The sequence below is a fragment of the Alosa sapidissima genome, chromosome 8, assembly GCF_018492685.1.
Source record: "Alosa sapidissima isolate fAloSap1 chromosome 8, fAloSap1.pri, whole genome shotgun sequence".
Taxonomy (NCBI): domain Eukaryota; kingdom Metazoa; phylum Chordata; class Actinopteri; order Clupeiformes; family Clupeidae; genus Alosa; species Alosa sapidissima.
Genome location: NC_055964.1, coordinates 3,759,286 through 3,781,573, shown reverse-complemented (window position 1 = coordinate 3,781,573; position 22,288 = coordinate 3,759,286). Strand labels below are relative to the sequence as shown.

Sequence of the window (22,288 nt, the reverse complement as noted above, 5' to 3'; positions counted from 1 at the left end):
GCTTGTTTGACCACCCTATGATGGTTGACCTGCTAGACCAGCAAAACTCTTGCGAAAACATACCTTCAGCTGGTTTTCCCAGCTTATGATGGTAATTAAGCTGGTTTTACTTGTTGTACCACCTCAAGCTGGTCATTTTAGCTGGTGTTGGTGGTCTATAGTGCTGGTTTAACTGGCCATGCCAGCTTATGTTAGTCATTCTAGCAAACCAGCATGACCAGCTTGACAGGCTGGTCACCAGAATGACCATCTTGCACCAGCTGTATCCCACAAGACAGGCTGGTCACACCAGCATGACCAGCTTCCTCAGATGGTCACGCCAGAATATCCAGCTGGTGGCCCAACCAGCTACACCAGCAAAGACCAGCAAGAGCTGGAAGAAAACCAGCAAAGACCAACTAAAACGAGCTACCAGCATAAGCTGGTTTCTAGCTGTTTTTTTCAGCAGGGTCTGAAAGTGTTTTTCTGCAATGGTTCAAGTTCCTCTTAGCTATAAAAGAACTTTGTGCATACAGTATATTTGAGATAAAACCATATTCACTTGCCTTGATTACAAAGTGGTGTAATACCTGCATCAGTCCATTCAGTGCTTACTGTATGAATGACTTTTGGACAGACAAGCAAAGAGAGCAGAGCCCAGTGGAATGTTCCAGAGCATTCCTGGAGCGTTCATAATGGGAGGATCAGGGCTACACATTTGCGTGGGCTTGTACAGACTGCCAGGGAGATGGTAGACAAAGAGATGAGACGGTGAATAATGAAGGAGCTTTTCTCATGGAGCTCACACTAATGGCTCTGCTTTCTCATGGAGCTCACACTAATGGCTCTGCTTTCTCATGGAGCTCACACTAACGGCTCTGCTCTGCTTTCTCATGGAGCTCACACTAATGGCTCTGCTTTCTCATGGAGCTCACACTAACGGCTCTGCTTTCTCATGGAGCTCACACTAACGGCTCTGCTTTCTCATGGAGCTCACACTAACGGCTCTGCTTTCTCATGGAACTCACACTAACGGCTCTGCTCTGATTTCTCATGGAGCTCACACTAACGGCTCTGCTCTGCTTTCTCATGGAGCTCACACTAACGGCTCTGCTCTGCTTTCTCATGGAGCTCACACTAACGGCTCTGCTCTGCAGCTCTTAACCCACACGCTCGCCTTCATTCATTTATGACATGACATTTGGCACTCATTCTCTGATGCGCTGCCCCTTAGTGTGCACCAGAAAGATGGTGCTTCAACTGGTGACCAGTCTCACAGAAGGTGTGTGTGCGTGTGCGTGTGTGTGTGTTTGTGTGTGTGTGTGAGAGAAAGATGGAACGTTTTTGTGTGTGTGGTGTGCACGCGCGTGACTAAGTGTCCCAGTTCCACCATTTAGTGTGATCCATCCACAGCCTCGTGATTGAGGTCACGTATGTGAATGTGGGAGAAGCGTGGATGAGGGTGGTTGGATTGCGCGCGCGGCGTTATGGCACAGAGTGCTTCATTCTCACTTAAGATGGATTTGCATTTCACACCCATCCCCAACATCCCTCAGACGGCGGGCAGAGTGTGTGTGCCCAATGAGACGGCACTAACACAGCTACGACTCATCCTCCATCCTCCAACCAGTCAGAAACATTTCACCAGCCCACTGGGCGCAATCTCCACCAGCATTATGGCCAGGCACAAAACAACAACACACACACACACACACACACACACCATATGTTCCAGTGCAAGCCAGTCGTAATGTGCACTGAAAGGTGAAATGAGGGCAAAGGTTAGGGGGTGAGGTCTGAATGCTCTTTTGTTGCACTGGGAGCAACAAACACTATAGCGGGATGATCCACAGGAGAGTTTCCAGCTGTTTAACTCGGGCTTAACAGACCAGAAGACCCTGAAGAGAGTCAGCCACAGACCTTGCTGTCATTTTGACAACCCCACAATGATGCTGTCAGGCTGGCGCTCAACTCCCAGACTTCTAAAAGACTCCCACAAGGTTATAAAAAAAGAGATGAAATTTGCCGTGAAGTCAAAAGTAACTGCATGGATTAGCAAGCGTAACGGAGCCATTAATTAAAATCTCATTATCAAACTCACTATGGGCTCTCCAGTTATGGCCAAGAACATTAAGGGGAACAAAGCCTGAGCCACCCCTCCGAGTGGCGCGGCTGACCCTGTAGGAGCGGCTATCTAATAGGACTCTCTGCTAAATGCTCCCTGTGACCAGTTTTACATCAAAGCCATGCAGGACAGGAGCTCAAATCTCCGTTTGTAACTCCCCCATACTGTATGCTGGCGGCCCATAAAGCACCAGCCTCACTGGGTTTCCTCAGGCACCTGCACTTACTGTCAGCCACACAGCCCTGAGTTACCCATGAATCCTCAGCCAGGATGGAGCACAGAACAATGCAGACCCAGCAGACCAGAGAGATGGAGAGACAGAGCGAGTGAGAGAGAGCGAGAGAGAGAGAGAGAGAGCGAGAGAAAGAAATGAAGAGAAAGAGAGAGCTAGCGTGTTAAGAGCGAGGGAGGGAGAGGTGGGATAACGTCCACCCCTGCCCATCTCTCCCTCTTTTGGCTGCTCTCTCTCTCTCTCTCTCTCTTTCTTCACATTTCTTTTGTAATTGAACCTATAAATAAGAGACACAAACACAGATGTGTACAGGCTGGAAAGGAAGGGCCAGGGTTGGGGGTATGGGGGGGTGGGGGTAACACAATTCAGTTCTGAGACACGCGCGAGCGCTGGAGAGGGGGTTAGAGATATGGCCTCCATTCCAGGGAGGAGAGGGGCTAGAGAGGATGCTCCATAAAGTATGGTTAGTAATTCGCTTGCACTACACACAGTAAAGGTACAGCCTTGGAATGTTCCATCTGTGAAGATGAAAGGGTCTGGAGGAGGAGAAGGAGGCTTGTCACAATGGCAGCAGATGGTGATGGGAGGTGGAATGAGCAGGGGGGAGGGTTAGAGAGGTGCAATCTCACACTGAGAGATGGAGCAGAGACACAACACAAGAAGAACACAAGCCCCCAATGTACTGCAAAAAAAAAAAATAAGGAATCAGGCCCAGCAGCACACGCACATGCATGCACATGTCCCTCTCTTTCCCTCTGTCTCAGTCACAGCATCGCACGCATACAGTATGTGCATGCAATTAGACACATGCACGCAAGTAGACACATACACAGGCCTACAATATACACACTCGCTCTTAATGTCTGGGGATGTAGCAATGGCCAAACCATCCACCCTTGACAAATACAGTACTGCAATCAAATTCACCATGTTGCACATACTGTTGTCCTTATGCTCCAGTGTGTGACTGCAGTGTTGCCACTCAGCTTCACAAACAGCATGGAACCAGATCCAATCTGAGCCGTCAGGAAGCATTTGACTCTGCGCTGTTTTAAGCCTCAATAAAGCAAGGAAGTCCCTAAAAAGGATGTGTAAACCACTAACAATCAATTAAAGGGTTTACACTGAGGTTCACACCCACTATGCCTACACTCTCATTTTTCTCTCGCTCTCGCTCTCTTTCTCACCCACTCATTTATTTTTATTTCACTCATTCTCTCTCTCTCACTCACTTAGGCACCCGGGTTCTCTCACTGAATTGATCATTAATTCATTCACTCTGTTGTTTTTTTTTTTTTCCCCAGTACATTGTTGACAAACTTCAGCAAGCAGATCAACAGGGCAAAACACGAGGGTCAAACAAGAGCAGAGGAAATGAGCAGAGGAGGGGTGGAGATCCGCCCGGAGAGGAGAGGAAGGAGCAGGCAGAGGGCTGAGAGACAGGAAGGGAGGGGAAGGGAAGACAAAAGACTGGAGAAAAGAGAGAACATGAGAGAGCAAGAAGATGAGGAGAAAAGAGGAGGGAAATAAGGAAAGGGAGACAAGGAGACCATGGAAAGAACAGAAGAGAGAGAGTGAAGGAGAAGAGAGAGGCTCAGAAGCGAGTGCTTGGTGGGGGAGTCCATGAGAGTGCCGTTAGCTGACGCAACAGAAAAGCACAACGCTGCAAACAAGGAGTAGAGGTGAGCTCAGTGAGAAGCAGCACAGGTGTGCAGCACAGGTGTGCTAGCAGCAGAGCAGTGGCCCATACAGCTGCTCCCCTGCAGCCATGCAACACAGCAACACACACAGCAACACACACAGCAAGAGACAAAGCACCAGTCCACACACACAGCAACACAGACAACATGAGACAAAGCACCAGTCCACACACACACACACAGCAGAGCGCCAGAGCTCAGAGCTCTCTAAAAACTGTGAACTGAAAACTGAAAACAAGCGGCATGTCAGAGTAAAAGGAACATAAAGTCAAACACAAGAAATAAACAGAAGGCCAAAAAGAAGCTGCTGTTTTGTCATGTGGGCCAGTTGCCTGTGCCGGTGCAACGCTGGGGACTGCCACAGACACAGGCAAGCAGCACTGTGAAGCCTCACGCATTAACAACCTCTGCCACCATTGTGTCTGTCCAGTTCATGGGTGCATGTGCTTCCAGTGACCAGACACGCTCCCCACTGCTGCTCCACCACACACATCAGCTCACCCACTGACCCATCTATCTGTCCGCCTATCCGTCCACCCATCTATCCGTCCACCCATCTATCCGTGATAGTGAGGCAGCTGAGCTGCCAATAGCTTAGAGGGTCATTGTCTCCTTGTGCAGACCCTCTAAACACTGTGCTGTTATTTACATGCTAACAGTATTAGTCTCCCATTAACATACAGATCACCCACCTTATTGACTGATGATCAATATCAGCTTAGGCTGCTGTTCTCCCTATTGACTCAGGCTAACGATGTGTTTCTCGATGACATGGAAGCAGGTTTAATGGAATCTCTAATGGTTATCCTCCTTTTAATACATTCTCGAGGTCACTTTCTGAGCGATGAAGATTTGTTTCATTCAAGGGTCTTTGTACAGCAAGGCTAAGATGCGACCTTGACATGGCAAGAGTGACCATACAGCTAAAGGGGGAAAAAACGAACAGGGTATTCAATGTCATCGTTGTGACCGTGTTGGTGATTAAATTGCGGAGACCGCCTTCTGCCGAAATAACCGCAGCAGCCATCTTCCTCGCTCGGACAGTAACAGCCCCAATATTATCCCGTCCCAGAGGACATTACAGACTGGTGTTTAATAAATCTCCCACGTTCGCGTTGCCGAGGACCAATTTGTTTGCATTTGTGGCGACAGCAGCGAGCGGGGGAGGCGGGGTTTGCGTGCTGGTCAGCTGGCGGCAGGGGCACCAGTAAATCTCGGACAGGCTAATGGACTCCTCCATTCCAAGGCTTACCGCTGGCGTCCTGCTGCGTCTGCGAGGGCACTGCCATGTAGGGGTCCGTCTTATCGCGCGCGGGCTCCTCCGCTTTGACCATCCCCCCACGGCCCAGAGGTCCAGCGGCTGGGGCCAAGGCCGTGGTGAGCAGGGGGGAGGTGGGGGCGCCTGCTGGACACAATACATGTTACACACACTCGGTCACACACACACACACACACTCTCGCATACACACTCTTCAACCACTTCACATACCTATTTCTATCATGTAATGTTCCAATATGCACAGTCTACTTCAAAGGGTGGCTGCTCACTGAGCTCCATGTAGCTAAGGAGGAAGTGCATTTCAGTGGCTCTTATTTCTAGTTTCAAAGGGACAACAATGGCAAGCAGCTACTGTAGCTCTGTCTGGTAGAGAGATTCTCTCTCAGTCTCGCTCTCTCTGTGCACCACTCTTGAGTTCAGGACTCAAAGGATGCTGGGAGAATGTAGGCTTTTGTCTTTTCAGCTCAAGTGCTATGGATAGGGGTAAATCTGTTGGCCGTCTATCTGCCCATGAGATGAAAGAGACAGCTTTGATTTGCTCCACTTGTCATAAATGCATATTCCACCAGCCCATTTCTCTTTTCTCTTGGTAGGTCTCAGTAGATCTTTATCTGCAATGCCCGCATCTAGATAGATAGATAGATACTTCATTCATCCCGAGGGAAATTTTAGATCTAACCTAGAAATCTAACCTACCCCTGGGTCTTGTCTATGCATGTGTGTGCTTAGTGTGCTTTGCTAATTCTCTTGCCAGGAATATGACTCAGAAAGAAAGAAGCTTACACTGTAAGGTCAAAGTCAGTGGAGATGGTTTGAAAACCACACATGATGACCGACAATGTGTGGTCCACAGTATGACCGCTAACTATGGCAGAGATGACGACAGTACTGTACAAATCAGATGAATACGACATCGTTTTTGAGCTCATTAATACCTGAAGTTGAGTGACGATAAAAAGCGATTAAAATGGTAGTGAGTAGCAAACTGAGAAGAGCCTTGAGTGTTTTAACTCTGCTCTGCTCTCCCCTGATAACAAATGGATAATGAATGTGACAGCAAGCTCATGTCCTCAGGAATCTGGCACACATGTGCTTTTGATGACAGCCAGACATTGTGTGTGACCTACTTCCACCTGCCGGCTTCTTTCCTCTCCATCCCATAACGCCCCCCAATACCCCCGCCCCCCACACTCCCGTCAAGATCCCCCAGCACTGTAATTAACACCTAGAGTCATCATCTGGTGGCCACAGTAGCTGGGAGATGAAAAAAGGCTCTGGTGGAGGGAGGCACGTTTGTGGCTGCAGCTGCCTCCAGTGCACTTGGCCTGACAGCGTTACCCCCCAGTCCCCCCCCCCCCCCCCCCCCCCCCCCCCCCCATCACCCCCAGCCTCCGCGCCACCATCATTAAAATGATTTATTTAACAATGAGCCGCAGGCGGAGAGATTAGTGTGACAGAGCTATTTTATAATTCATCCTCAGTAGCCAAAGGGACGCTAGGCTCTGCCTCTTGACACACATACAGAGGGAGCACAGCCGTGTGGAGCGACCATGATAATCATATGAGTCTAAAAACCCCTCCAAAGCGCCATCCTGCTGATCCTTTACAAGTTAAATAGAGACAGAGAAAGAGAGAGGGCTGGGCCTGTCAGATGATGTGAGTGAGGTGAATCAGAGAGAGAGAGAGAGAGAGAGAGGTGAATGGGAGAGGAAAAGCGAAAGGGAAGGAGAGATTGAAAAGGAGGGGAGAGAAAAGGGGGGAGGAGGAGAGGGGGAGGATTGAGGTGACCAGGTGTGAAGAAAATGTATGAAGAACTGTTCACTTCCTGTATCTCTCTCCACAGGTTGATTTTGATGCCCAGTGTCTTACACTGGTTTCCCATATCAGCAGGTTTCATGATTAAGGTGCACAGTGCACATCATATCATATCCATGTTCTTCCCTATGTTCACCTTAATGTGTTTTATGCAAGGGCTGGGCTTGCCTCTGGTGCGTGCAATGTGTGAAACTCTATTTTCCAAACACGTTTATGCTCTGTTCAGTGTCTGAGACAGTCCGGCAGCCAAATGCACCACTTGAATGCCTTCCAACACGGCCGAAATGACTGATGACTCGACATTAAATCAATCTGTTTATACAAAACCAACAGCTTTATCACAAGAACTAATCCAGAATAAATGGCATCCATTGAGTCCATTTGGAATGTAAACACTATACATTTGCACTCAAGCCCGATCACAGTGTGTGGGAGTTGGTGCGGGCTGAGAGAAAAACAGACAGAGAGAGAGAGAGAGAGAGAGAGAGAGGGAGAGAGAGAGGCAGGGGGGAAGAGAAACTGAGTGTGAGGGAGAGAATCTGAGAGATGTTGATGATAGATTAAAAGGCGAAATGCACCTGAGGAGGATAAAGCAAGTGGAGTGGAAATCTCTGAGTGTTTGACCCTCTGAGTGTTTGACCCTCTGCCACAAGGCCATTACAAATTCTCTAGTGTGAGATTCTCCAGCTCAGAAAGGCATCAGTCAGATGGGTTTAGCACAGCACCCTGCTCATCAGATGGCATAACGGAGCTTGTGCTTGTTTATGTGCTGGGTTTCCCATGCTGCCTTACCCGCGCCACTTCATTCACGCTGCTAGGCAGCCTGGATTCCATTGACCAAGTTTTCACCTCAACGAAGGAACCAATCACAGAACGGAGGGGGGGCAGCAAGACACAACGAAGCGGTTATGAGCTACGTACAGATGCATTTCATAGACATTCGTAGCGCCCAATAAACGGCTCTGGCCGTCTCGAATACGAGACATGTATGCATGTGTAGTTCCCAGACCCCATCTCAATGAGATGAGGTCTGGCGTTAGCCAGGCTATGAAGTGGTATGCTTTGATATTTGTATCCAACTGCATTAGAGTTAATGTTTTAAAAGAGCTGTGTGTGTGTGTGTGTGTGTGTGTGTGTGTGTGTGTGTGTGTGTGTGTGTATATGTGTGTGTGTGTGTGTGTGTGTATGTGTGCGCATGCGCGTGTGTCTGTGTGTGTCTGTGTCTGTGTGTGTGTGTGTGTGTGTTGCTGCTGAAGCCTATTATTCAGCATGTGTGTCCTGAATAATCAGCTAAAGGTGTCCAGGATGCTGGTCACTGCTCAACTTCAATCAACACCCCCCTCTCCCACCTCTGCTCCTGTCATCCGGCCCAGGACCCCCCCAGCCTCAGATTTAAGTGCCACCTTATTATCCACTGCAGCAGCCGGCCAATTAGGGAAGGGAAAGGTCACTGCCCATCAATATGACCACACTGAGGGTCAGCTGGGGGGGGGGGGGGGGCTGTATAATAAAAGGAGGCTTGAAGAGCCTGGGACTTACTATAGCACACAACAGCACAGTCTATTTGCTAAAACACAATCACTATCACACACTAACACAGTTGCACATACTCCACGCTACTGAGGAAAACTTAAGAAAGACTGACCATGGAAAAACTTGGATGTCATGTCATAACCAAGACGATTGGAATGAAAGGCTTTACGAAAGAAAAACAACAGATGATTGTGTTACTGAGCAGAACAAAACAGGAGGAGGAAGAGAAAAAGAAGAGGAAGAAGAAGAAGAGGAAAAAGGAGAAGACTATTTCTGTAGATACTTACCATTCAGGGCCACAAAAGAGTCTAGAAAAGAGGGGAAATAAAAGGTTAGCATCCTAACATGTCACAACTTTTCCATTTTCAACTGTGCACCTGTACATTTGTGAGTGGAAAGTGTGTGTGCTAGACTGTGTTTCTCCTTCTGAGGCTTTCTGTCTTGTTGACATTCTTCCATAGCCGTCTCCTCACCCTTATTCAGTAAGTCATTCAGTTTCATCAGCCTCACTATTTTCCTCTTAAATGACCTCTCTCTTTCTTCCTACACGCAGTATGCATAGATGAACTCTCTCCCTCTGTGTGTGTGTGTGTGTGTGTGTGTGTGTGTGTGTGTGTGTGTGTCAGAAGGCTGTGCTTACTTTGGCAGTCTCCCAGTCCATCTGTGTTTCCCTGCTCCACGTCCTGCTCAAACGCCCATCTGCACAACACACACAGACGTCATGGTCAGAGTAGACAGACACACACACACACACACACACACACACACACACACACACACACACACACACACACACACACACACACACACACACACACACACACACACACACACCACACACACACACACACACACACACGAGACACTCAAAAGACAAGCTATCCTTATCTGTACCAGGATGAGCAGAATAGAGGAACTAGATAATAAACCCTGCCTTGCCCACTTGCCCATTCTCCCAAAGTGTCACACAGAACACACACACACAGTCACACACACTCTCTTCTGTTTTCTCTTACATTCTTGTGCACACTAACAGCCTGTATCTGTCAGGAACAACTTTTTAGACAAAAGCCTAATGTAATGCTCTATATCTATATTATTTCTCTCTCTTTCTTCCACTCTCTGCCCCCCCCCACCCCCCCACCCCTCCTCTCTCTCACACATACACACACACACACACACAGGGCCATGGAGCTGATTTCTGATCAGCTACCGCGTGCCTCAAACCACCGAACAGGCAGAGCAAAAATCCCCCCAGTCATGACTCACAGAGCACAGAACTGTCTTTACAAGTCAAGACGGGATCACACACAGCAGGCTATTTACACACATAGATTGGCTTAGCTCCTTCCAAGCCTGTGCACACACACACACACACACACACACACACACACACACACACAAAGCTCATCTTGCAAACAATGTGTTTGCCAGGCAGCAGGGGCAGTTCAGGCTAGCCAGTCCTGAAGGACCTGAGGAGTGTGCACTGAGTCGGAACCATCTAGAAGGTAATCTGTCCAACTGCAGGCCGTGACAGCAGCAGCTCACCAGGGGAGCCAATAACATCTCCAGACCCTCATGCACACACACACACACACACACACACACACACAGACACACACAGACACACACAGACACACACAGACACACACAGACATACACACACACACCTCGGCACAGTTCGACTCAGGTTCCAGGGTCAGCTCAAACTCACTACCCCATCTCCACAAAAGATACACACACACACACACACATGCGCACACACGCTCGCACACACACACACACACACAATCTTTTTTCTGAACATAGTGTTTGAGTTGTGGAGAAACAGTACAAGGCTGAGCTGTGTTGTGTGCTAATGAGAGAGGGAGTAATGTGAGGAGAGATTAGAAACTCTCACTCCTGACCAACTAAGAGTCTGGAAAAGGCAATTTGAGCCTGTGTGTGTGTCTCTTAGCATGTGTGTGTGTGTGTGTGTGTGTGTGTATGGATGTGTAAATTCATCAGTCAACTCTTTGACATTTGTATGTTTGTGCCTCAGAGAATGTGTGTGTGAGGCTCTAAGCACACACAAGTGTACTGCATGTACTTCAGCTTGTGTGAGTGGGAGTCAGTTTGTGTCTTTATGTGTGTGTCCAGTGTATACCGTATTCCTCTAGATATAAAGGTGTGTTGTGTGTTTCTGTCTGTGTTTGGGGCTGTGCATTTGTTGTTTGTCTATCTGAGTGTGATTGAGCATGGTCTCTTTGTGTGACATGGAGAGTGTGACTGAACTGTGTGTGTATGTGTGTGTGTGTGTGTGTGTGTGTGTGTGTGTGTGTGTGTGTGTGTGTGTGTGTGTGTGTGTGTGTGAGAGAGTGTGTGTGTGTGAGTGTGTGTGTGTGGTGGGGAGTTGCTGTTTTAGGCATTATAGCAGGCATCTCTAGAGGGAGAGCTGATCATCCTAAGCCACAGATGGAGGATGGATCGAGGGGGAAGGGACAGAGTGAGAGAAACAGAGAGAGTGAGAGAATGAGAGCGATTGAAAGAAAGAGAGAGAGAATGAGAGAAAGAGAGAGAGAGAGAGAGAGAGAGAGTAATGGTAGCAAAAACAGAGGGAAGGAGACAAGAGCGCAAACATATGGACAACAAGTGAAACTAGAAACGTGACAAGGCAAAGATGGCCATCATCATCTCTCTCTCTCTCTCTCTCCGTCTCTCTCTCTGGCCTGAGTGATGTGTGTATGTGCGAGTGTGGCGGGCGGCCCAGCGGATCACCAGTAATCCCCTCCTCAGTGCCTTTAAAGCGGCGTGGAGCAGCGGAGGGGTGAGCTCATCTGGCCTGCTAATGCCTCTGTCTGCTCAATTTCCAGAGTGGAAACTCCAGCGCTCCTCCCCACACCACATAATAACAGGACAGGAATAAAATGGCATGCATGGCCCCTGCCTTCCACATCGCCCCCCTGATCACACTCACTCAACCAAACTCACACACAGACACATAGACAAACAGACACACACACACACCACAGTGAGAATGTGGCTACTCTGAGCTCTGATGAGCTCATTTGCTATTTTTTCCCTCAATTCTCGACTTTACCCCCTCTCTGAGTTTTCAAACACGTACAGTTTGTGTGTCACATACAGTATACAAACACATGTTTACACAAAATACTCAGTCCCACACACACACCCACATACACACATTTAATTTATTTGATGTCAATAGTTTTTCCCTTAGACTGTCCACATGAAGAGATGAAAATGAACCACAATTGGATAATAAGCTTAAATGCACACGCATACACACGCACACACACACACACACACACACACATACACACATACACACACACGTACGCGCACACAAAGCTGGTTTGGGTTATGACTAGGGCCACTAGGAGAGAAAGAGGAGAGACACATGAGGAGAAAGAAACTCACTTTGTGTTGAGCATCAATGGCTTGCACGCTCCCTCTGATACCCATCCACAGTATGGATCCCTGGAGGCGATGCATGATCTAGAGGAGAGAGAGAGAGAGAAGATAACATGTGAGCATGGTGCCAAAGCTGGAGTATCTGTTGTGACCTCAAACATCAGAGCTGCTGTACAGTAACTCTGGAGCGCAAATGTGTCTGGTCCTACCACACATGACTGGGTCCCATCGTTTACTCGCATCAACACCACATTCCAACAGATGTTTGCCGGTAAAACAGCTTGCTCATAAAAAACGAAACATATTGAAGAAAAAAACATGAAGGCTGAAACCTGAAATAAGCTGTGGCTCAAACATGATGAAATACTTGACACAATCACTGCAAGAGACAGCCTTTAGAAACTGATCTGGGACCAGCCACAACACACCCTGACTGTAACCTATAGGCCTGAGAGAGATCTATTCATAGAGCCGATTGAGTTCAGCTCCCAAGAGCAACACTGCCGATGTTAAAGATGATTGAGATGCTGATTGTTGTTCCATTGATGGATTGAACACACAAGCAGCACTGCTCTGGCAGGGGGAGGAGGGCACAGGAGGGCAGGGGGAGATGAGAGGAGGCAGGAGAGCTGAGGGAGGGACAGATGGATGGAGATGGAGGAGACGGACGAAAGGAGCGAGTGCAGAGGGGGGGGGGGGGGGGGTGACCGTGTCAGACGTACTTCTTGCACTTCCCGTGGCGTTGGCAGCGTGAGAGCGGCACCTTGACCACGCAGGAGGTGAAGGCCACGAACAGAGAGTGGCTGCTGCTGTCGATCTGCATGCTGATGATGCGCTTGTCCTCCACGCCGTCAACGCTGCACCTGCAGGGACACACACACAAGGGTCACACGGCGCTTACACGCGGCCAGCTCTGACCAACTCAACAGTCAAATCCAAAATAGTCCCCATCCCAAAGAGAATAACTACAATCAATGCACTGCCCATGGCATAGCACTTTTTAGTGTGACTTCATCACATGTTGTGAGATTCAAATTTTCAGAAGTGTGATGACATTTTGCTTCCATAAAGGTGGCAAAGGCACAGCATTTGGCTCTATGGGGCAGTCCTGATGACAAGGTGGCCAAGTCCCACTGCACTGCAGCGCTGCAGTCATGAACACCCACTCAGTAAAGAGCACAGAAGACCTGCCCAGCAACTGGTGAGGGGACAAATAAAATAAACCTTAATCTTGATTCAGCAGCAGCAAACTAAGCAGGGGAGAGAGGCTATGCGTGTGTGTGTGTGTGTGTGTGTGTGTGTGTGTGTGGGTGTGTGTGTGGGCAGAGGCGGGCTACCCATACGGCATTAAAAGCACTCAATTAAGGCTTAGAGTCTATCTACCCTCCACAATGCACAGTGGGCACTCCTCTGGACAGCACTGATCCTTCCCAGTAAAGTCACTTACACTAACCACTAAAGCCATATGGCCAGATGCCAGAGCAAGCCTTGTGTGTTTGTTTGTTTGTGTGTGTGTGTGTGTGTGTGTGTGTGTGTGTGTGTGTGTGTGTGTGTGTTTGGTCTCGTCCTTCAGATCCGTGATGTCCAACCAGCAGCTGACCCTGCATCCCCTTTCATTTTAAAAGCCCTCTGGTCACTGGCTTGCCCTCTCTTTGACACACGTACACATACACGCACGCACGCACACGCACGCACACAGATGCACACACACACACACACACACACACACACACACACCTCCACTCTAAATATTTGCCCGAGCAGAGCTTGCCTCTAGTGGGTTTGACTCAATGAGTCCAACCCCAAAACCATGGCTCATACATTTGTATGAAAGGACATTAATTCAGGCTATGCTTTGGGGAGTCACATCATGGCTGAAGAAAGGGAAGGAGAGAGATAGACAGAGAGGAAAATGAGAGAGAGAGAGAGAGAGAGAAATGAAAGTAGGACGTGAGGAATCATGTATCATCTCCAGCTGGTTTTGGATAGATTCAAAGAAAGAGCAAGATCATCTTAGGGTGATTTTGGCGCACACACACACACACACACACACACACACACAGACACACACACACACACACACAGGATCTTTGTGTGTTTTCTTTAATCATGCAGGCGTTTGGAAGTGCAGCGCTGTGCGGTCGAGGGAGCTGTGCTCGCTCTTTCATTAGCTCCTGACCACAAATGGTCGTGTGGCTGAAACCTGATAAAACTCAGGGAAAATGACAGAGCACTGGCTTGCTGCTGCTCCAGCTGCAACCAGATGAGTGAGTGGGGGACAGCAGGGGCTACAGACGGGAGGGGAGGACAAAGACATGAGGAGGGACGGAAAGAGGGACACATACTGCAGGAGACACTGGCACACACGCACTGAGAATCAGAGGAAGGACACAAGATGGAGACAAGTGAAGAGGCAGAGGCAGAGGGGAGGGAGACAGAACAATAGAGAGTGCTTCATCAGGTGCACTTAATCAGAGAAGACTGAATGAGATGGAGACACTGAGAAAGTCAGAGAGAGAAGGAGGGAGGGAGGGAGGGAGGGAGAGAGAGAGAGAGTGGGAGAGAGAAAGAGAGGGCAGGTGAGGTAAAGAGCCAGTGATAGGGGATAATGGGATACTAACTTGTCAGGGTTGTAGACATTGAGCTCTTCCAGGAACAGGCTGTCGTTGAGGAGGCCGTTGGTCAACTTAGCCAGGAACTTGAGGATGATCCCTCGCTCGGAGCCCAGGAACACCACTGTATGATTCCCGTATGGGCCAGCTGCGCTGTCTACAGCGATGCGCGTCAGCCGATACCTGCACACGAGAGAACGGCGTAAAGGCAAATGAGAGAGGGAAAAAAGGGAGAAGGAGAGAGAGAGAGAGAGAGAGAGAGAGAACAATCAAGGGGGATGAGAAATTGAGAAGAAAGAGCACAGGAGCAGTGGGAGTCTCATAATTAAGTCTTTTGCTCATTTTCCCAGAACTGAACAGCTGCCTGACTGTTCGCCTGCACATGCAAGGAGGAATTAGAATATTATCAGGCAACCAGAGATCCAATTACCATGGAAATCTTAGCCTTAATCAAATGTATGCACAATTTGCGGAGCGGTATGCAAATACACTGTCAAGGTAATTAAAATCAATAGGATTAAAAAAAAGAGACAAATAAATTATTCTGGAGTTCTTTTCATGTTTGGGGAGTCCCCTAAAGTCTTTCAGTTGGTTAAAGAGACTTAATCCTTCAGAAGAAGCAGGCTAAAAATACCAGCACCCAACAGAATGTAGCATCAATCACTTGTCTGTGCATGATGCTTATACGCCTGAACAGAGGAGAAGAAACAAAGGTGACTGGGCCTGTGGCGAATGGAAGGATTTGGAGCTGCGACTGTAGCTAAGCTTGATGCAAACTTCACGCGAGCAAAGCTAGCTCAGGGGTCTCTCTCCGCTCCTGCTCCCGTTTGAAACCAGGACGAGATCCGGAGGCAGCAGCGAGGGGTGAGGCGCATCTCCGCTAACTGCTTTCGCCTGCAGCGGCCTATTCCTGTCCTGTTTGAAAATGGACTCCATTGTTCTAATTTGTTTGAGGAAAAGAAGTAGACAGAGGAGAGGAGGAGGGGGGGGGGGGGGGGGGTCGCGCAAATTCAAACATCTTCCTCTGGGCCATGTCTGAGATAAACGTCTTCTTACGGATCTCCTTTCCAGCCGACTTCCTGAGTCACACAAGTGCCCTGCATAGGCAGTATGAGACGGAGCACCGGACTACAAAGCCCTGATACAACACACTGCTATTTCCAGCCACAAAGCTGCAGCCTGCTGGTCTCACTGTCTGTTTTACATTGCGGCTTCCATTTAATCAGACCGAATGACTTTGAGTACAGACCGGCAGACACAAAGGACAAAGGGAGCTACGTGTATCTACTCGTTCACTAAAAGACATGCATTATTCTACCTACTAGACGTAAAAAAGAACATATCTTTGGCTTACTTTGCTATTCTCAAATGCAGATGAATTTCTATAGCTTATTGTCAGAAAGCCTTACATTAATAACCAACCACAGCTGTGGCCTGAGCTATTTAGTTTTCTCGCTAATGCGGCATATTTAAAATTCTACTGAGAGGAGATCTGCTATCCATTAGGATGGTTGCCACATTCTGGAATACATTAGTCTACTCACCGGACCATAGTTTTGAGAAACCAGGGTCTGTGTCCAATGGAGGCCACAGCTTCATCCATCAGAGGGTGCATCTTGATGAAATTCAGAGTGTCATCAGGAAACTCATTGGACACCTTGTACCTCTCCATCACCGGCGTGCCAGCACAAAAGCCAGGTCTGAAAGCCCCAAAACAGAAGGAAAAATGGTTAGGAAGGAAAGCGTCTCAAGTCCAGTACATTTACATCTTTTTTACATTTACATGTAGTCATTTAGCAGACGCTTCTATCCAAATACAAAAGGTATATGACAGCAAAGCAAATCATTTGAACGGCAGGGCAGGCATACATGAAACCATTAAGATTACACTCAATTCACCAGACCGAGACCAGGCTCCTGTCTCTCCAGTCGACTGCAACCTTTTCAAAGAATTAAAAATGTAATAAAAAGATTCGCTACACCAGCTCTGTGCTTTGGCTCTTATTAACACCTGACCCTCATTCACACAAACATGTAATTGGTGCTAATGGCTGGGCGCTGATATCCTGTTGCTCTCGACATCAGAGGGAGACATATGGAGCGGAGCGTGCGGTGGGCACACTAGAGCGATGCCACGCACTGCGCTTCCTTAAATGGCTGTTTTCAGGATGTAAAAACGTGGGAGCATCACTTATGAGATAATTAGTGGGGGGGTGGGGGCGATGCAGGGGACGGCTGCCGAGATTGATCAGGGGTGGCGTACTGCATTTGTAAAATTAGTCTGCCATCTGGAGCAGAGAGCGCGCGCTTTCCTTTGCTGATCTGTGTGGGTGGTGTTCTGTGTGTGTGTGTGTGTGTGTGTGTGTGTGTGTGTGTGTGTTTTGGGGGAGGCTGGCGATGGGGAGTGTGTGAAGAGGCCGTTCTTGCTTATGCATACCTGGGCTTGGGCACCTTCTCCTCAGGGACAGGGGTCCAGGTGGAGTCGGGGGACTTCTGCTCTTTGAAGCGGCCTGAGAAGGCCGCTGTCACATCTGCCATGTCGTACACACACACAGCCGAGCCAGGGATGCTAGAGAGAGAACACACACACACACACACACACATATGACAGAAGAGGCTTTAATTCTGTTAGTTCAATGTTCAACTGTTTGCTAACACCAGTGCTCTGTCTGTGTGTGTGTCTGTTGTGCTGGTGCTAACAGGTGCCCCACCAGCTGCACTGAGTCGGAGTGGAGTGGAGTGGAGTGGATGTGCACAGAGGCACACAAACACTCCTCTCACAGCCCAGCCTCCAGCCCTCATCCACTTTCACTCCTTTCACCTCTCATTTCATCTAACCTCATCCTCCGTTTCCTTCTCTCTCACCCCCTGCTTTTGCTTCCTGTCCCTCTTGCTTTCTTTCTTCCTTCTCTGTGTTTCTCGCTCTCTCGCTCTCTTGCTCTCTCTCTCTCTTCACCATTCCAGCTGCACTGAGTAAATTAATGAGGCCTGCACAGGGACCCTCCTATATGAGCCCACAGACGTGCCATTCTGCACTAAATCAGTTCAATCAGCCCGCCAGCCGACACACTCCATTGCTGCCAGACACAAGTCATGTTGTCAGGATGACTCTGCACCGGCCCACAGTCAAACGGACCGGCCACAGCTGCTGTGGTTCTCATAACGCCCCCCCCCCCCCCCCCCCCCCCCCCCCATCACACACACACACACACACACACACACACACACACACACATCCCGCTCCTGATGAAGAGAATCACCCTTATTGAAATTCCCGTGGAAAAATTGGAATCCGCTTGACTGATTTTAATGCCTATTAACCAGGCTCAATTGCACTGTCACAAGCAATTGTCTTATCTCCTTAAAGCTCCATAAAAGGAGAGGACGGCAGTGTATGGCTGCTCTTCCTGCTCCGTTAATTATAATTAAAATAAAAATGTGCTTTAACACACAAGCACTCATTCCCACAGCAGTAACGTAGAGCTGTGAAACAGAGGCTGAGGGAAAGGGTAAGAGAGAGACAAATGTATTCTAGCTTACACACAGAGCTAAAGACTAGAGCAAGCGGAGAATACACCCCCACACACATCAAAACACATACTCACAGACGTATACATCAACATACACATCAATACAGTCAGTGTACTACTCGTACACAAATTGGCATCCTCTATACGCACAACCCGCCCAACACAAGCACAGAGCACGGCAAAGGATGGCCCCCATTCCTAACCTGTTGTATGGAGTAGAGAAGGTTGCCATGACAACGTCACGCCCGCTGACGTGGATGACATTGGTGACAGCCTGTAGGATGTTGAAATAAAAGTGTGAATCCCCGGGGATGGAGCAGTTGAGTCGCGTCTTCAGGAAAGACGTCCATTGCTTCTCCAGCACGCGCTGAGAGCCGCCGCGGTCATTCTTACAGACCCTTGCCACGCGGGGAAACACCACCTAGGGGGGAGGTTGGGGGAGAGCAGACACATTTGCATCACTGTATTTTACTTACATTAAATTCAACTCTCACTCACACTCATGTCTTAACACATTATTTGCAGTTATCCATCGTGCTAACAAGTGACATTTTAATTTAACTGAAGTGGAAGTATTCCTGAGGAATACAAAACATTCTTTTTGTTTTTATCCTGTTGCCATACAGCTGGTAGAACGTCTTTGCTGACCCTATGTGTGTATGAGAGCTGTGTTGACATCAAATTATACTGATAGCAGTTTAAGCCAAAGCAGGCATGACCCCTGTAATGGAGTTACACAGCAGTGGTACCAAAGAGCAGTCCGTAATGATGGGGCACGCACCCCTCCTGTCTGTCTGCGTAATGTAACTGTCCTCCCATAATGTGCACTCAGAGCGCTGGGCTCTCCTTGAGCTTTAAAAGCACATTAACCTTGAGAGCCATATGAGGATACCGTGCTATTTACTCTTTTCATTTGCATTGCTGCTCTTCTACCTGATTCCTTGGTACTGAACACTTACAAGAAAGACCGAATACCAGGGAACCAGAAAAGTGGGGTGATCAGGGACATATTCAGCTTTCCAATTGAGAATCCAGACAGCTTCGGGGTCTTTTAGACTAATTTTAGCAGCCACATCCTGACTCTATTTTTTTCTGTTTTGAAAAGGGGTTGCCAATTTATGTCTTCCTGACCAACCTTTCAGACATTTGATACACCCACTTCCTGTTTGCTTTCCCAAGAGTATCCTGCTTCTGGGCTTAAGTAGGAAGTAGGAAGTGACTCTACCCTGAACCAGTGTTGCGAGCCAACAGAAGTCTGGCGAACCGTACCTTTCCCATGCTGTTGTACTCCATAGCAATTTCTCGGAAGAAGAAGTAGATGAAGTCCCCATAATCCACAGCCTGGACGAAGTAGGGCTCTGTAGAGAGGTGACAGCTGGGTCACAACTGATACAATTGCACTGCACAGCTCACATTTGATTCAAATAGCGCCCTTTTACACAAAGTTTGTTTACTGTTGGTTAGTTAAAAAGCTAGTAATTTAGTGCTTTAGGGTTATTCACACTGCCTAATTTTTTTGCCTACACGGTTCACAACACTAAAAACAAATTGGCCCAGAACTTAATTCACATTCAGATGAAATCGGCCCACTGTTTAGATGTGAGCATCCTGCCCACATGGGTGAGAACAATCGAAACAGAAACATTTTCAATATATCGGCGAGTTGGAAAGAGAAACAGATGAAACTGGAGACAAAATAAAGGCTCTCGTGTGCTAAGCACTGCAGAAGATGCCAGCATGTGGCTAAGGGGACAGCTTCCTTGGCCTTCAGTTGCAGTGGACCTGAGCTTTACTCTGTGTGTATGAAAGCTAGGGTGTGAGCCAAAGCCTATTGTTGCTGCGAGAGAGATTCCCTACATGTTGGTGCATCTTGTTTGCGGTGTTCTTGTACTTGCCTTTACATTTCTAATCAAGTCGTTTAAATGTGAAACATGTCTGTCTTGCCTCATACATATTGGCTACACATAACATCATATCTGCACTTGTGCTTCCATCTGGATCCTTGCCATAAAATGTCCTTCCCCTGAGCCCTCTAGACTGTTGATCAATGACTTGATTTACTGATATGAAATATGTGCTATTACAGAATATATATGTGTGAGTGTGTATTGTGTGTGTCTGTCTGTGTGTACTGTATGTGTCTCTGTGTGTCTGAATGTATATGTGTGTGTGTTTCTGTATGTATATCTGTATGTGTGTGTGTGTGTGTGTGTGTGTGTGTGTGTGTGTGTGTGTGTGTGTGTGTGTGTGTGCGTGTGTGTGTGCGCGCAAGTGCAGGCATCCCCGTTGCTCACCTTTCAGCCATTTGGAGTCATGTTTGACAGTGCGCAGTGTTGGACTGTCTCCCAGGCTACGATAGATGACAGCGTCGATGGCCAGAAAGTCCGTTACTGTGGCCGAGTAAAGCTTTCCATCTGCATGGGATGGAGAGAAATGAAAACCAGCTCACCACATCAACCAGCGCTCGGAGCACACACACCACACTCATCAGATGTTCCAAAGCTGAGTGATCATGTAGAGTACACACACACACACACACACACACTCACATCTTCCAAAGCACAGGGATTGTGTATATGAGAGAGGCTGTCCCAAGCCAGAACGCAAAATAGGGGGTTGCACACACAGAAAACCAGGCTTGCTGAGGAAACCAGCTTCAGCAACTAGGCCCCTCTCAGTGGAAACAGAACATTTCTGTCTGGTGATTCCTCCTCTAGGTCTTTGCCTCTCACTCTTTGTGGGACTGATAATCAAATGGCAAACCCCAAGACCCAGCTTAACTAGAGTTGAGCACACCTGCTCCCACGTACATCTACTTGTGTTCAAAGGGCCATCTCAATAAATAAGCAAATGCAGAGCAGTGCTTGAGTGCTTTGCTGAGTGAGAGCAAGTGGGGGCCCCTGTGAGAAGGAGTGGATAGACTGGAAGAGCTCCTCCCATGGCTCCAGCAAAACACTGTGACTCACACGGCTTTTCCATCTCCCATTTATTTTTGCGGCCCATATTTTGGGAAAAACTGTGACAATGTGTGTATGTTTGTGTGGGACTGTGTGTGTGAGTGTGTGAATGTGTTTTGTCAGCCATCTACACTTCCACAATAGCTTCATGTGTTAGGCAATCGTATCTGCTGTCCAAAGTGGGCAGAGTATTCCCCGAGGCAAGGAATGGCCCGACTGTTCCTCACAACAGCAGCAACTCAGTCTGACCCTTCAGCCCTCTGGCCCTGTCTGCCGTCTCCAAGTTTAGCCGGTGACGTCCTGGATACTGGTGCCCAAGGAATGCAAACCATGGATTTACAAAGACTGTGGTGTCACACAGTTACATCTGTTAATCGGGCTTGAAGCAAAGCTTGAGGTCTACACCACCATGAAGAATGGCACTGACAGGGTCAAGTTAACAAACTCTTCAAATCCTGTACAATTTGAACACCTTCAGGACACGCAACCCTCTAGGGCAAGTGGAACATGAGACTGACAGCTAAACCTCAAGAGAGATCATTGATAGACAAAGTTTTCAGTTTGTGCATTGGCACATCTTTTCTTATTGGCATGGGACATTATGGTTTGTTGGCACGGGCAGTGACTCACCAGCAAACAAGGCAACGTTGGCATGCTTGGCATCATAAGGGCAGCGTGCCATCCCACTAATCTCCTCCCCAAGGACATCCAGTGCATCCATCTAGAGAGAGGGAGAGAGAAAGAAGAGATCTAAACACACTATTTGGGCTTATGGTCTGTTATGAAGCAAGGAATTATGGGACTTGAAAATAAATTATGTTCCATTTTAAAACAGCAAAGAAAAAGCATGTTAAACCATGTTGACATGCACTTCATCAATCAATGTGAGAAACAACTCTTGTTATTGGTCAAGAGGAAACATAGCCATAAATATATTATCTTAAAGGTCATCTGTACCTCAAGTACCCCAGCCTGTTAAAAAAAAACCCAAACAAATCAGCAGCACAAATAACATATCTAGCATAAATAATCACTAATCACCGCTTTCTGCTGCTGAGAAAGGCTTGCTTTTGTTAGTTAGTTACTTAATCCCTTTAAAACAGATAGCATCA

At 48.0% G+C, this 22,288-nt stretch overlaps 1 protein-coding gene across 4 annotated transcripts in view; it reads right to left on the bottom strand.

The window, feature by feature from the left end:
* The window catches only part of sema6a (sema domain, transmembrane domain (TM), and cytoplasmic domain, (semaphorin) 6A), a 70,309-nt gene that overhangs the window by 5,334 nt on the left and 42,687 nt on the right, over positions 1–22,288 (bottom strand). Inside the window, exons 7-19 of one of the 4 annotated variants that reach the window (XM_042101074.1) lie at positions 21,807–21,897; positions 20,514–20,633; positions 19,489–19,577; positions 18,423–18,640; positions 17,127–17,258; positions 16,234–16,389; positions 14,699–14,872; positions 12,800–12,940; positions 12,084–12,161; positions 9,304–9,362; positions 8,951–8,971; positions 8,776–8,826; positions 5,289–5,441 (exon numbers count right to left, since the gene is read on the bottom strand). In XM_042101074.1, coding sequence (XP_041957008.1) covers positions 5,289–5,441; positions 8,776–8,826; positions 8,951–8,971; positions 9,304–9,362; positions 12,084–12,161; positions 12,800–12,940; positions 14,699–14,872; positions 16,234–16,389; positions 17,127–17,258; positions 18,423–18,640; positions 19,489–19,577; positions 20,514–20,633; positions 21,807–21,897 — 1,483 coding nt within the window. The remainder of the gene's footprint in view (positions 1–5,288; positions 5,442–8,775; positions 8,827–8,950; positions 8,972–9,303; positions 9,363–12,083; positions 12,162–12,799; positions 12,941–14,698; positions 14,873–16,233; positions 16,390–17,126; positions 17,259–18,422; positions 18,641–19,488; positions 19,578–20,513; positions 20,634–21,806; positions 21,898–22,288) is intronic. The other 3 variants (XM_042101076.1, XM_042101077.1, XM_042101078.1) reach the window with 3 other exon arrangements.